This window comes from Micropterus dolomieu, linkage group LG07 (genome assembly GCF_021292245.1).
Source record: "Micropterus dolomieu isolate WLL.071019.BEF.003 ecotype Adirondacks linkage group LG07, ASM2129224v1, whole genome shotgun sequence".
Taxonomy (NCBI): Eukaryota; Metazoa; Chordata; class Actinopteri; order Centrarchiformes; family Centrarchidae; genus Micropterus; species Micropterus dolomieu.
This window is the reverse complement of record NC_060156.1, coordinates 28,535,936-28,552,124: the sequence shown is the minus strand read 5'-3', so window position 1 is coordinate 28,552,124 and position 16,189 is coordinate 28,535,936. Positions and strand designations below refer to the sequence as shown.

Below are 16,189 nucleotides of genomic sequence, written 5' to 3'. Positions count from 1 at the left end.
GCCCTCTGACCGAATCCAGAATATCATCTCGTGTTTTGTATCTTTTCAGATCGAAATGGACCTCTGCATCTCTGCTGTACTGGACCACAGAGACACGGTCTTTGTTTTCTCCCACATTGAGTTTCTCCACCACTCTCTCAACAAAATCACGCATGGCAGGGAAGCCATTCCTTGTGGCATCAGAACCATCCAGAAGGAATACGATATCCTTTTTGGCAGTGTCAACTGAGGAAATACAGGAAGACAAAAAATAAAAAACCTTTGCAAAAAGTACTCTGATTGACTGATCATCAAGTGGTGGACATTTTTTTGAAAATCACTTAACAGTGCCTACTTCAATTTTAAACAGTCGGAAAGCACACCACCACCTCTCTTTCAATGAACACCTGGAGCTAAACAAGTATCACAATTTCTTTGCCACATGTAAGGTAAAACAAGTGAGGTAGCATTTCGGGCCAGCAAGAGGCTGTGCTTGTTAACATACCAAATACAGTTGGTGATTCTGGGGCGACGCCAATAACCACAGCCTCCACGGAGGACTTAAGTTGCTGTTGGACACTGGGAAGGTCAGTGAATTCAGACACAGATAGAGCATAACTGGGATCGTGGGATATCTTGAGCAGTTCGATGCTATCAGAGCTCCCGGTTCCAATTGTAATGGTCAAGACACCCAGCTGTTTGAGAGCAGAGGCTGGTACATCAACACTGTCAGAAGACTTGCCACCACTTAGCAATATTAGGACCTGTGGAACTCCTTCCACACGCCTGCTTCCGGCAGAGGCCGTGAAGACATTGTCCCTCAAGTACTGGAGAGCTGCTCCAGTGTTGAGGGGTCTTCCACCTTTGTGCCTCAAACCTCTGACACTGTCAAGGATCTCGCCCTTTGTCGGGTATGTGTTCAGATAGAACTGGACAGCTGGATCTCTGCTGTACTGAACCACTGAGACGCGGTCTTTGTTGTCATCCACACTGAGTGTCTCTACTACTCTTTGGACAAAGTCTCGCATAGCTGGGAATCCAGTTCTAGTACCATCAGATCCATCCAACAAGAACACAAGATCCCTTCCTGGTAGCTGTCTCTCCACTGGGGAACATAAAATTTCAGACATATTTAAGTTCATGTGTCAACTAGTTCCAGTGTGAAAGTCAGATGACAAAATGTAGCCTCAACATTTACAACTTGCTCTATTAATGCTGCCAAAACTATTTTACACTGAGTGCAACTGGCTGACCTCAACTTAGTAAAATACACATGTTCAACTTGCATTCTACCCTGATGGTGGAATGTAAAATTCTGTCACTTTCTTACCAGTCACTGTTGGTGTCAAGGGCGTGGCCCTCCTTTGCACTGTGCTCATTACAGAGGACAGCTGTTGTTGGATATTGGGGAGGTCCGTAAATTCAGACACAGATAGACCATAACTGGGATCGTGGGATATCTTGAGCAGTTTGCTGCTATCAGAGTTGACCTCATCTTAGTAAAATACCCTTCAATTGCGTGCTACCAATATTGTGGAATGTAATGTAATGTTATTGTCTTTAATTCACCAAAGTGAATTAATTATCATTTCTAAGGGGTAGGTTATTGGAAGAGATGTTTATTACGTGTATTTGTGCGTTGAATAAAATTGTCAAAAAAAAAGACAAAGACAAATCAATTTTGAGATTTTCTTAGAAAGATGTATTGAAAAATGTAGAAACAAAAACAAAACTCTATATGTAATTTTCAAATTGTTCATCTTCAAGATCATTTTACCAAACTATTAAAAATGTATGTATTCATAATTTTATTCTTACTGTATCTGGGTGGCACTTGAGCAGTGGATAAGACAGATACCACTTTGGGTAAAAGCTTCAGATAAACGTCTTATTATTTATTAAATAAATTAATAATGCAATAATGCACCCATTTTGAGAGGTCTTTCACCTTTGTTTGAGAGCCTAATGACAGCTGCATTGCTGAACTGAATCACATCAGTTCTGTCTTTATTTGGTTCAATGTCTTTCAATTATTTTGGACAGGAAATCTTTACTGGCTAAAAATCCATTTCTGGTATTTTCAGATCCATCCAAAATAAAAACTACAGTACTGTGCAAAAGGTTTAGTCAGGTGTGGTAACAATGCTGTAAAGTAAGAATGCTTTCAAAAATAGACATGTTAATAGATTATTTTTATCGTTTAACAAAATCCAAAGTGAGTGAACAGAAGAAAAATCTAAACCAAATAAATATTTGGTGTGACCACCCTTTTCCTTTAAATACACAATCATTAACGGAATTGGGCCTGTCTTCAATTTCATCTTTCCAAGAGCATTGCAAAACATGACAACAGTGGGAGTCATCTGGGTGATGCTGTGAAACTTGGCTTAACGTTACTTGGACAGGCGCTCCATTGAACAGCTACATGCTCAGTGACAGTCGGCTGATAATGGTTATTAAACTCTGTGGAAAATGTTCACAGACTCTCTGAAAAACTTCAGAGTCATCCAGAAGTTTGCCCAGAGGAAAAACTGCCGTGCCACCTTTCTCCTCAAGTGAGTCCTCAGCTGCGGTGAGTGAAAGCATGTTTCATCATCCTGACTCTGTGCTTGTGGTCCGTGCATGGGCCAAATTGTTGTACTGGATCGATTGATACTAGGCTATGGATTATGTTTTTGTCATAATGTTATTGTCATATAGCCGCTTTCATACTGCTTTATCATCCAGGCTTATTACTCCAATATCCTGGCGTGCTGCGCTGTATGAAACATACTAAGCCGGGCGGACATTCTTCCTGTTTTGATTGCAGGATCTCTGTGGAAAGCAACTATAGAAAGGGTGAGGATCCCTAAAACGTCTGTGTGCGTCATTGTTGACTTCAGTGGTGTTGAGCTCACTGCTGTACTGTAGGTTAATTTGTTCTGAGCTTGTTTGTGTCGGCTTGAATACTGGATTCTTAATTTAGGTTTGTGACAGTGGTACTGTAACTTGGTCATTAAAAAATGCTAATTTACATTATAGTATATGACACATACCTTTCTAAAGGTTATTGCACAAGGTATCAATATCTGTATAAATAAATGTATATATTTAAAGTGCTACTGTACTGTATAAAATATTGCACATAATCTCTCAAAGTTTTCAAGTGTAAAGAAGATGAAGGAGACCTGCAGTGATGTTATGGACCACACAGAGCCCTGATCTCAACATCATCCAGTCTGTCTGGGATTACATGAAGACACAGAAGCAAGTGAGGCTGCCTAAATCCACAGAAGTACGGTGGGTAGTTCGCCAAGATGTTTGGGCAAACCTACCTGCCGAGTTTCTTCAAAAACTATGTGCAAGTGTACCTAGAAGAAATGATGCTGTTTTGAAGGCAAAGGGTGGTCACACCAAATATTGGTTTGATTTAGATTTTTCTTCTGTTCATTCATTTTGCATTTTGTTCATTGGTAAATATAATCTATTAACATGTCTATTTTTGAAAGCATTCTTACTTTTCAGCATTTTTCCACAAAGCCTAAAACTTTTGCACAGTATTGTACGTTTCTTCCTTTCTCATCACTTTAATGGATATAATTTTTATGTTGTTAATCGCAATCAATTATTCAAATAAAGTACAATCTTACCTGCTTTAGTTTCCTTCTCAACTCCCATTCGAGTAAGATGGCTCATCAAACTTTGTTGAATTCGAGGGAGATTTACAAAGTCAGGGACTGAGTAAGCATAATTTTGGTCAGAGGAAATGACTTGCATCTCAGCTGTATTTGACATTCTTGATCCAATTGTAAATGTGACAACTCCTGCAGCCTTGAGCATACTTGCTGGCCCTCGTGGAGAATCTCTAGATCTTCCACCAGCCAACATGACAAGTATCTGCTTGGCACCTTCATGATGTCTGCCTCCAGCATTTGAAATAAAGACATTATCCCTCACAAACTGCAGTGCTGCTCCAATATGCTGCGGCCCTCCACCTTTTGGTTTTAGGCTTGCAATGTGCTTACGAACATCATCTCTTGTGTTGTAAGTATTCAGATTGAAATTGAGTTCAGCATTGTTGCTATATTGTACAACAGCAACTTTATCTTTTCCTTGGTCCAGGTCAAAGCTGTCAACCATTTTTGCAACAAATTCTCGTATAGCAGAAAATCTACTCCTGACATCATCAGATCCATCAATGAGAAAGACAATATCTCTATTGGTGCTGGAGCTTGAACCTAGAAAAGTCCAGAGTCATGTAAATATTGTTAGTTAACAATTCAACAGAAATCGGATTACTGTTGATATAACTCAAATGTGTGCAGTTTACAGGGTGTGAATATCTTATTATATGCATCTATAAATTAAAAATGTATAAAAGCTATAGTAAAATTAGTCAATTAAAATTAGTTCATTATTTTCACTCACCTACACCAGGGCTGACAGTGACTTTGTGAGATGCAATGACTGAGAGCAACTGTTGTCTCACAAGAGTAAAGTCTGAGATCTCCTTGATAAAATACTCTGCTATAGGACTGTGTGCTAATTGCTTAATCTCCAACCTATCTGCATTATTCACTCCAACACTGAAAAGGACAATTTCAGCGTTTTTCAGTCTCTCCACTGGATCTAAGACATCATCCTCTGACTTTTTCCCACTTAAGACAATCAGTATCTGTGGGACTCCATACTGGGCCCTGCTTCCAGATGAAGCAGTGAACACATTGCTCTTCACATAGTCAAGGGCTACACCAGTGTTCACGTTTAACCCTCCTTTAAGTTTTACATTGCTCAAATTACTCAAGACATCCTCTTTCAGTGAGTATGTGTTCAGGAGAAAATCAGTAGTAGGCTCTGTGCTATACTGAATCAAAGCAACTTGTACTTTGCTTGGCCCAATTTCGATTTGCTTGACAAACTCTCTGACAAAATCCAAAATCTGTCTTTCACTTGCTCGCATATTATCAGATCCATCAAGGAGAAAAACAATATCGGCACTCTGGAGTTCTACTTCTGCAATTGTGGAAGTGTCTGAAATGGATACAAATACACATTTTATAAAACCAACATATTTGCTGTAAAAGCACAACCTTTTTAATATACCTGTGGTACATAATCAACTTTTATGTCTATGTATTATTTTTCTACTTCTTACCAATAATTGTTGGAAAATCTGTTGTTTCTTGCACACCCCTCAATGTGGCCTCCACAGATAGATGTATACTTTGCAGATTGTTAAAATCCGTGACATAAAAATAATGTGCTGGTGTGAAAGAGATGGTTTGCATTTCCAACGTATCAGCATTCTTTGTTCCAACACTAAAAGTCTTTATTCCATTTTCTTTGAGTGACTGTGCTGGTCCTCTGACATCATCCCCTGATCTCCCACCACTAAATACATACAGATATTGAGGTACTGATTCTGCACGTCTGCCTCCAACCGAAGCAGCAAATACATTGTCTCTGACAAACTCAAGTGCTTTGCCAATGTTGAGGGGTCTTCCCAACTTATGCCTCATTGTTCCAATGGAATTGAGCACATCGTTCTTGGATGAATAGGAATTCAAGTAGAAATTGACTGTGGCATCACGGCTGTATTGAACAACAGCCACCTGGTCTCTGTTCTCACCTAGATTTAAACTTTCAACAATTTTTTCAATAAAGGTTCTTATCCCTTCAAAGCCGTTTCGTGAGTCATGTGATCCATCAATAAGAAATACAACATCATGTTTCTTAGCATCTGCAACAAAGATAAAAGATGTAGAAACAAAGGCAATGTGATTTTTTGCAGGTAAAGGTTTAGCAGCTACAGTGACAGTCCCCTATAATTTAGCCATCTAAGTTCATTTTTATCCCTTCCCCCTTTCTCTTTACTAAACAATGTTTTTAGTTAAAAGGTAAAAAAAACTTTATCTTACCAAATCCCTTTGTGGGAGCAGTTTGCTCTACATGGTGGAAAGCATCTCTTAACAATGAAAACACATCCTGCTTAGCAGTAGGAAGCTCCTCATAATCAGTAATAGAGACCGCATAATTGGGCTCATGAGATATTGTCTGTAGCTCTAGGGTGTCAGCATCAGTTGTTCCAATGGCAATTGAAATAACACCAATCTCTTTAAGCAGTCTGACTGGGGTTCTTATGTCATCTCCAGATCTTCCACCACTCAGTAGTATGAGTATCTGTGGAACTCCCTCAAGGAGTCTACTTCCTGAGTCAGAAGTAAATACATGGTCTCTCACATACTGGAGAGCCACTCCAATGTTGAGAGGATAACCTCCTTTGTGACTTAGACCTCTTACTGCATCAAGAACAGCATCCTTTGTTGAGTAACGTGTCAGGTTAAAATTAATCACTGCAGTGTTGCTGTACTGGACCAAAGCCACACGATCTTTGTTTGCATCTATGGTTAGGTCCGACACTATCCTCTGCACAAAGTCTTTAATATCTGGGAATCTTTGCAGAGAATCATCAGAACCATCAAGCAAAAAAACAATGTCTCTTCTGTTGGGATCTGTAATCACACAGGCAATAATACAAACTGGTGAACAAAAATATGTTGACAATTGTAATGAAAAGTGTTTTATTCCTGCAAATATTTAGTAACCCCATGTGCACAACTTGCTCTGCTATTTTAGTGGACCATTTCTGTTGACACAATCCCCGCCAGTAGAACAACACATTGGAACAATCTAGTGGAGCAGACGGAGCTTGATGGAATTGGACAGAACTGCCAAAACAACATAAAGGAAAGCCTCGAACATATTGGACACAAAGTTGTCGTGTCCAATATTTGAAGCTTGGTTTACTTTATTAGTGAAATGGGCCAAAAATGTGTGTAGCTTGTAACATTTTAACCATTATTAAATTACAAGTATAATAAATCACAACTATAATAACGTGTTTTGCAGTGTGAAATACTCAAAAATGTTTTCTTTTACCTGAATAAAGCCAAAATATTTTGTTTATATAAATATTTTGTCCGTCGTCTACTTTCTACTTGCGGTTGTAACACAAAGTTTTGAAACAACCGTCATGGATGGGGATGTAGTGTCTGCAAAACTGAACAGGTCTGTTGCTGCTCATTATTCATCCTCAGATGGAATGGATGACGGAGGAATAAATCTGTCAATGCGCAAAGTTGTGCACGTGGTGTACAAAATGAAGTCATTACAGTCTTACCATACAATATTGGTTTGATAGCAGGGACTTCACCCTTCTTGATGGCAGACAATATTTGTTGTTCAGCGTCTGACAGATCACTGGAATCTGCTGCAAAGAAAGCACGACTGGCTTCCTGTGAAATAGACTGAATCTCAAGGGTATCTGCATTCTTTGTCCCCACCACAAATATGATCACACCAATTCCTTTCAAGTTTTCTATGGCAGTTCTGACATCATCACTGGCCCGTCCGGCAGTAAAGAGAACCAAAATCTGAGGAACACCCTGTTGGTACCTACTTCCAGAAGAGGCTGTAAAAACATTATCCTTGATGTACTGGAGGGCTGCGCCAGTATTGAGGGGTCTGCCTCCTTTATGCCTCAGAGTTCGCACATTGCCAGCAACATTCTGCTGTGTTTTATATGTGTTCAGGAAAAATTCAACAGATGGTTCTCTGCTGTACTGCACCACTGAAATACGATCTTTGTTCTCATCCACATTGAGTTTCTCCACCATTCTCTCAACAAAGCCAAGCATTGCATTAAAGTCATTTTGCATTTCATCCGAGGAATCCAATAAAAATACAATATCGTGGTAAATGGATTTAGTTTGTAGATCTGTAGAAACTTTAACAGACACAAGGATGATGCTCAGTTAGGGTTTTAAATGAAGTTGTCCAATACTGAAATAAAGATTATGACTAGATAGATAGATAGATAGATGGATAGATAGATAGATAGATAGATAGATAGATAGATAGATAGATAAATAGTCTTACCCAGACCATTCTGTGGTTTTATTCTTGGCTGCTGTCGAGGAACCCTTTTCACAAATGACACAAGTTGTTGATAGATGCTTCCAATATCATCAAACCAATGCACAGAGAACGCATAAGAAGGGTTATGTGCAATCATCTGGTGTTCAAGTATGTCTGCATTTCTTGTACCAACACAGAACGGAACAATTTTGTCCTGTTTTAGAGCTGCAGCGGCACTTGTAACATCATCTTCAGATTTTCCCCCACTCAACAGAACAAGTATCTGAGGGACACCTTCTTGATGCCGACTACCAGAGGATTCAGCAAAAGCACTATTCCTCACATAGTCAAGAGCTTCCCCAGTGTTGAGGGGTCTGCCTCCTTTATGGTCCAACTGCTGGACAGCAGCAAGAACGTCTTGTTTTTCTGTGTAGGTGTTCAAATTGAAATGCGTCTGTGGATCTCTGCTATACTGGACCACAGAAACACGGTCTTTGTTCTCACCAACACTGAGTGCTTCTATCACTCTTTGGACAAAACTTTTCATTGCTGGGAAGCCACTCCGTGTGTCATCTGACCCATCCAATAGAAACACTATATCTCTTTGAGGGGAATCTAATTCAACTAGAAAATAACAGGAAACCTTGTTTAAGAATCGGACATTTAGCACATAAGCTCAAGTCTATTGTGGTGCAATTATTACTCATTAAATGGTTGGTAAAGCAATAGGAGCTGGTAATCAAAATTCAAACAAATTAAACAAATAAACAATTTGTTAGATGCCAGAACACTTAAGAAAACTGGTAGATGAAGAAATTATTGAGAAACTTGGAAAAAACTACAAGATAAGGAGCATATTCCTCTTTCACATATGAAAGATGGAGAAAGCTGAAAAAAATGTCAAGATTCTTTAACTCAAAATATTCCGTCAATGATGCGATTATCATTGGCTCAAGAAAGAGCTTAAGAGAAAGAAAGGACATTTGCTGATGTTGGGCTGTCAAGAAAAGACTCTCCAGGATACAAGAAGCAAAAGGATGAGAGTCAAACAAGAAACAGGAAGTTGCCTCTCACCAGCGTAGACAGTTTGAGAAAAATGAAACTGATCGACTGACATTCTTCAGAAGATGATGCAGTTTCATTGCAGTTCAAACTATGAAAGACCAAATATACTAAAACATGAGCGGAGACAATTCTTACCTACAACCGTGGGGGGCTCAATTTTTATTTCTGCCTGGACAAATGCAGCTAACTCCGGCTGAATGGACAAAAGTTCACCAAAGACAGGAAGGTTGAAAATAAATCTGGAGGAGAAGGCAATTTTTTGAAGCTCCTCCAGTTCAGTGTTTTTCATTCCAATGGCAAAAGAAAGAACACCGATTTGTTTTAGGTCCAACGCAGCTCCTGAAACATCATCATTGGATTTGCCACCAGTCAGTAAAAAAAGAATCTGTGGGACTCCCTCCAGGTGTCGACTCCCAGATGAAGCTGTAAAAACATGTTCTCGCACAAACTGTAGAGCAGCTCCAGTGTTCCGAGGTCTTCCTCCTTTATGACGAAGACTTCTTACAGCATAGATGATAGCCTTTTTGGATCTATGAGTTTTTAAGTTGAAGTAAACTGTGGTGTCATCACTATACTGTACAACAGCCACTCGAACCTTATCTTCATCAATGTCAAGGTCTTCTGCCATTCGTCTTATGAACTCTCGAATAGCAGGTAGTGCATTTCTGGAGCCATCCGATCCATCAAGGAGAAATACAATGTCCCTCTTATTGCTCCCTGTGTCAACAAGGTGGTACATGGATGGATAGAAAGATAATTCACGAACTGCACTTACAAGACTTTTCTACGCTCATGGTGATCATTATAATCAGCGTGAGAAAGTTAGAACCTCAGAGGAATAAACTGAGCTTGGAAAGACAGGTGAGCTGTTGCTCGGAATGTGTTATTTCACGCAGAACTGCTAAAGAACCATCTTTTTCACTAAAAATTATTTGTCGACTTCTTCATCTTCAAAGTAACATCGAAATGGAAAATTAGAAAGATGTATAAAAGATGGCTACATTCTTGATAGCCTAAGAAATAAAGGATAGCATTTTTTTTTAAACAACAGATTTTCTAGAAAGGGTTAATCACAAATGTCATGCAACAGAAATGTGACAACAATTCATAATTGTATGTTTTATATAGAAAATGTTCTAGAGAAAGAATAAAACTTATTCTGAAGACACATAATGTAATGTACTCCAGTTTTAGGGATATATTCAAATGTGGAATTCTTACCTACTAAATCAGAGATTCCAGTCATGGTTTCCTTTGTATCTTGGTTTAAGTTCAGTGTAGCAACAAGTTGTGATTGGATTGAGGGCAACTTGGAGAAATCAGTGACCTTGTATGTGAAACCAGGTTTGAAGGCAATCATTTCCAACTCTGAAAGATTGGCATCTCCCACTCCAACCCCCATTGACATAATTTCATGCTCTTTAAGTGCAAAAGCTGGACTTCTCACATCATCAGTTGACGGTTTAGTACTTAGAAGAAATAAAATCTGGGGGACTCCTTCTAGTCTTCTGCTGCCCGTGGAGGACGTGAAGACACTGTGCCTCACAAACTGAAGAGCTCCCCCGATATTAAGGCGCCTTCCGCCCTTGTGCCTTAAATTATTTATGGCATTTATAATGTCATTTTTTGCCTTGTGAGAATTCAGATAAAAGTTCACCTCAGGATTATCAGCAAACTGAACCACAGCCACTCTGTCTTGGCTCTCACTGACAGAGAGGCTTTCCACTATGCTCTTAACAAAGAGTTTTATCTCTGGGAATCCATTTCTTGTGTTATCAGAGCCATCCAGTAGGAACACAATATCCCTTTTTGCAGCATAGGTTTGTACTAAGACACAACAAACAGGATTCAGTTATTCTGACAAAACACCAAAAACATCAGCAGAAGTGGTGTTTGTCTTCCAGCAAGTTTAACACAGCAATAAGAAAAGAGATTTAGCTTACCTTGCTGTAGCACTATGGTCAGCTCATCCCCTGGTAGGCTCACATAGGTGTTGAGCTTTTGTGGTATGGTGCTAAGCTCACTGAATTCCTTCACATTGAAGGCAAAGGAAGGGTTGTGTGAAATGGCTTCAATCTGCTTTGGGTCTGCATCCTTGACACCAACACCAAACGGTACAATACCCTCTGTCTTCAGTGCAACAGCAGGTTCCTTCACATTATCCCTGGACCTGCTTCCACCCAAATAGATCAGAAACTGAGGGACATTTTGCGCAGCCCGGCTACCATGCCTTTCAGACAAGATGGTGTCCTTCATGAATCTTAAAGCAGCTCCTGTGTTTAGACTACGTCCACCAGCCGGCGTCATTGAGTTGACTGCTCTTATCACCTCATCTTTGGTTTGGTAAGTGTTAAGGTAGAAACTTGGTGTTGGCCTCTCGCTGTGTTGAACCACTGAAATTCGTACCCTGTCAATCCCAATGTCAAGCGGTTCAATTACTTTAATGATAAAATCCCGGATGTAGGCAAAATCTGCTCGAACATTTTCTGTGCCATCAATGAGGAAGGCAACATCCCTTTCAGCTCCAGCAACAACTGTAGGAAAACCAAAAATATAAAACGAATTGTTACCAGGGAAGCTTTAATGTATGTCACATTTATTTCATTTATAGATGCAGAGTAATACAAAACTCACCATTTTCTTCTATTACTATCACATCTGTATCACCAACCACTGTTATCAAGCTTGGCATTATTTGTTCAGCCACTGCTGGTAAATTAGAGAACCTTGTTTCATGGTAAGCCAAATCTTCAACAAAGGCGACTGTTTTTAGTAGTTCATCATCTGCTTGCCCAGAACTGACTGTGAAGGTCAAAATACCACCCACAGCCACTTTATCGGCTACACTTTTAACCTCATCCTGGGCGGGACCACCTGTGATCAGAACCAACACTTGCTGGACTCCTTGCCTCCGGCGTGACCCAGTTGTTGTCTGGAACATGTTGTTAAGGGCATAATTCAGGGCAGCTCCTGTATTCAAAACTGAGCCTCCAGACAGCCTGAGCTGAGAGATTTTATTTACAACATCTTGTCTGCTGCTGTAGGTGTTCAGATGAAATTCAATTTTTGGACGTTCAGCAAACTGCAGGAGACCAATCCGAACCCTGTCAGGTCGCACTTCCAGCTGGTTGATCACGTTGATAATGAAGTCTCTCACGTAGGGAAAGTTAGTGCTGCCAACATAGTTTGAACCATCCACAAGAAAGACAATGTCTCTGACCACTTTTTGAGTCTGCACTGTGGTTATCTCCACCACTAAGGAAAAGCACAAAAACAAAAACCATGATTAATACTTTTGGCCTCTAGAAGATGTAACAATGTTAGAGACACATTAAAAAGAAAAATTATGCCATTGAAACTGTTATCTCTAAGTACTCTAAAGTTGATCCTTTGATTTGGGCACTTGCAGACAAATACCCTTCACTGCAAGATAAAAGTAGGGGAGGAGCTAAACATGGCACACGTTGAAGCGCGGCTACACATTTAGCACAGCTCTCAACCCAAAAGGTTTATAAATTGTCTCTCAGCAATGAAAAAGCAGAAATCATTTCTGAGATGCTTGATGCTAAAAATATCCTTAAATAATATAATCATATTGTGACGGAGTATCGTCATTACGGTTGAGAATACACTTGGACTGCCATACCAATGACCTGGCTCTTTGGCATTGCGGTCAAAGTTGCATGTTTGTCACCCTGTAGACCTGTGTTTAAACCCAGATTGGGTGACTGCTCTCGCCCTTTGCTATACTTAAAATAATTGTGTAAGTAGTAAAACAATACAAATGCAAACGGGGAAACAACAAAAAATTGCATCAGTAGCTGTGGAACTCCATAAAGTCTATTTTATTCACTTTAACCCTCCTGTTATGTGTGTTTTTCAGGAACAGCAATGAATCCTAATAAACATTGTTTATATCTTATATATTATAACTTCATTACCAACCATGTCAATCAATATCTAGTGCAATGGTGTTCTGTACTTGATTTTTATTTTACTTTTATTTTACATTTTTATTTATAAAATTTTTTTATGGAGTGATGTTGATAAATTAACTCAAAACATCTTTTCTGCTCAGGGTCAAATTGACCCGCTGCCCAGATTTTTATGCCATATTTAGTTGGTATGGAAGTCATATTTTACCTAAATGGGCAGCGACCTCTGAATACCACTAGCCTTCCATCCACTGTGACATTAGGGCCTGGGTAATAGTAGTGGAAGTTGCTCTACCCAGTTGTCCCACACTGTCCTAATAGCTGCAAGCTAGTCACTCTCCTGTCTGACAGCCCTTGTCTATCGATTATCAAATTGAATTACTCTGGAGAAAATATTAACATCAACATTGTGGCATGTCTCTGCTTGTCCCTGCATCCCACAGACTAGTTGTTGATTCAACAGAAAGAAAGTTCAAAAGTTTTAACAATATCTGCATTTTCACACTTTACAGATCACATTTAATTAAACCAAGCAGAAGAAGTTTCATACTGTTAAAATATGTTTTAACTTTAAAATGGGTCAATTTGACCTAAAATATAACAGGATGTTAAACATCAGATGAAGTGATTATTTTCTCTTTAGTACAGATAATGCTGAGTCATTAATAAATTAGTCATGACATAAAAATTGTGATAACCGATGTCTTTTTCCAGGAGTCCGCTATGTTAGCGATTATAACATAACCTAGTGTTTTTGGTTGCTTGTTTAATAGCTTGTTGGATAGTAAGTCACCCACATGTGTGAACTGATATTAGGATAATATTGTAGATCTACTATTGTGTTGGGTTTTGCTCAATATGATATTAAGTGGGCTTGCTGCAGTTGAACTATCACTTTGTGTTGTGTTGTGATATACAGTATGTTGCTGGTAATCAATTATTTATTCAAACAGTTTTTCAGTCAGTCAGCAATTTAGTTCTACTGAGAATGCATCAATTAAGTTAACTAAAGCTGGTTGGCATCTAAATTAGCGCTATTTAGCTACAATAAAGAAATTTATTAAAGTTATCCTAAAGCAAGTACTGTTTGGGTTGCTGGGTAGAGTTTTGAACTTCTTGTAGACCAAATCTAACATGTATATTAATGTGAATAAAAAATACATCTGTTACATCTGTTGAAACTAACTAGAACTAGCTTAGCTGCATCATAAGATGAATCATAATAACTACAGCTGCTTGAGGGCTTTGTGACTTGAACATAAACATATATAGTTTTGGGTCATTTGGACTGTCCTTTTTTATTGCTACATTGCTTTCTGTTCATGACTCTACATAGCAACCCCAACAGTACCTGTTCCAGGGTAAATGTAATACATGTCTAATGTATGTCTGATGTTGTAGCTAGCGATTTTTGCCATACTGAGACAATTTATAAACTTGGGTGGTGCTAAACATGTGGCCCCTCCCCCGTGTGAACAACATGTAGCCCCACCAGGACTCTTCAGCTTGCAGTGAGGACCTATTCCATACAGATGGGTGACTAATTAAAAAAACAAGATGAAGAACTGCAAGTACTGCAGTAACAGCCTGTCACCAGTTCTTCATCTACCCAGCTCCCTTTACTTAGCAGCCCCCTGCTTTCCTCTTTAACAAATCCTCTCTGAAATATATTAAGCTAATCCACTGGCCAAACTGTCCACTTTCTACTGACTTACTTCACCCTTATCTTGTTAGTTAGGTCAACGTTCCACAAACCTTGGTGACAACTACTCTATATATAGCCTTTAATTTGTCACTCATCTGTATATTTCTATTTCATCAAAGACCAGTTAATTCATTAAATGATTACTCTTGGAATGTATTGTGTAGAAGACAATGCATTACCTGGCTCGGTGGGTTGTTCGGTCACCACCACCCCAGCTAGAGTTGAGAGTTTTTCAATAATTGTCACAGGATTACGGGTCAGTAAACGGAAGTCCCTCAGCATGAACACGACACTGTCGGTAAAGGCAATCTGTTTCAGCTCCTGCTCATCTGCAGCCTTGGAGCCTACAGCTAGCGTCAATACCCCCATTCGTTGCAGGGCCTTAGCAGGTTCTTCCACACTGTCACTGGACTTTTTGCTGGACACCAACAGTAAAAGCTGGGGTACCCCCTGTTCAATACGACTGCCCTTCTCAGGTCGCAGCATATTCGTCCGGACAAAGTCCAAGGCTGCTCCAGTGTTAATTTTCTGTCCTGGTCTTGGTCTGATAACGTCCACAGAAGCTTCTAATTCGTCCCTGGATCCGTGGGAGTTGAGATCAACCATAGGTTGCAAGACACTCTCTCTGAACATGGCCATACCCACTTGAACTTCGTCTGGACCAATTGGCATCATTTTGACAAACGTTCTGATGAATTCACGTGCAGAGTTGACAGCCTGTGAACCCATTGTGCTGTCGACTAGGAAAATGACGTCTCGTTTGCCGACTGCAATGACTGAAAAGAAAGAAAAACATTAACATAAGCAGCAGATTCTTGAGAAACTGACAAAGCCAGTCAAGGATATTGTGTAATTAGATTTATATTTCATATTTATATTTGTTATTTGGGATATGTGTTAACTAATGTTGAGTCCTTCTAAAAGTTTTAACTTAAAGATGTATTCTCATAAGGTATGATTTACGTTATGTTTTGACAGCTGCAAAATATATATGACCATGGACAGTATTAATTATGATTAGAATATGAATAGAAATGCTTAATAACATGAATGATTAATTAACAACATTTAAGTAAAAATACATTGCAGACCTAAGACTTGCAAAGAAGACACTGGACTTTAGCTCTTTATGAACTGAGATTCCATTGGTGATAGTGTCTAAGTCTTAGTCATTCATATAGTTCTTAAAATAATTTAATTTAGTTTCACAAAGCCATATATAGTTAGGTTGTGTTCTTGCAGTTAGCACTGCAATGATCATTGGAATTTTCTCTTTCTCAAAGTCTGACAACAAAAATTTAAAAAACTGTACCCATTTTATATTTGCCCCAAATTATTTCCATGAATAAAACAACAAAAATACTGTATCGAGCTGTATCAAGAAATATCTTTGGGCATAGATGATATGATATGGGCACAACACAATCTGCAGTTTTATGTAACTTTTCAGATCATTGATTTGGGTCTGGAGTATGTATGGTGAGTCACTCACAGCCTCCCTATAAAAATACATGATAGTACAGAACAGTAGTATATAGTACAAGTATAAGCTTGTCACTGTGAGCTTGTTTTGAAATCAACCTTTTGCCGTATAGCCATTATAATTAAC

At 39.1% G+C, this 16,189-nt stretch overlaps 1 protein-coding gene across 2 annotated transcripts in view; it reads right to left on the bottom strand.

The window, feature by feature from the left end:
- The window catches only part of col6a3 (collagen, type VI, alpha 3), a 57,170-nt gene that overhangs the window by 27,945 nt on the left and 13,036 nt on the right, over positions 1-16,189 (bottom strand). For both annotated transcript variants that reach the window (XM_046053161.1, XM_046053162.1), the window contains exons 3-5: positions 14,760-15,356; positions 11,575-12,195; positions 10,884-11,474 (exon numbers count right to left, since the gene is read on the bottom strand). In XM_046053161.1, coding sequence (XP_045909117.1) covers positions 10,884-11,474; positions 11,575-12,195; positions 14,760-15,356 — 1,809 coding nt within the window. The remainder of the gene's footprint in view (positions 1-10,883; positions 11,475-11,574; positions 12,196-14,759; positions 15,357-16,189) is intronic.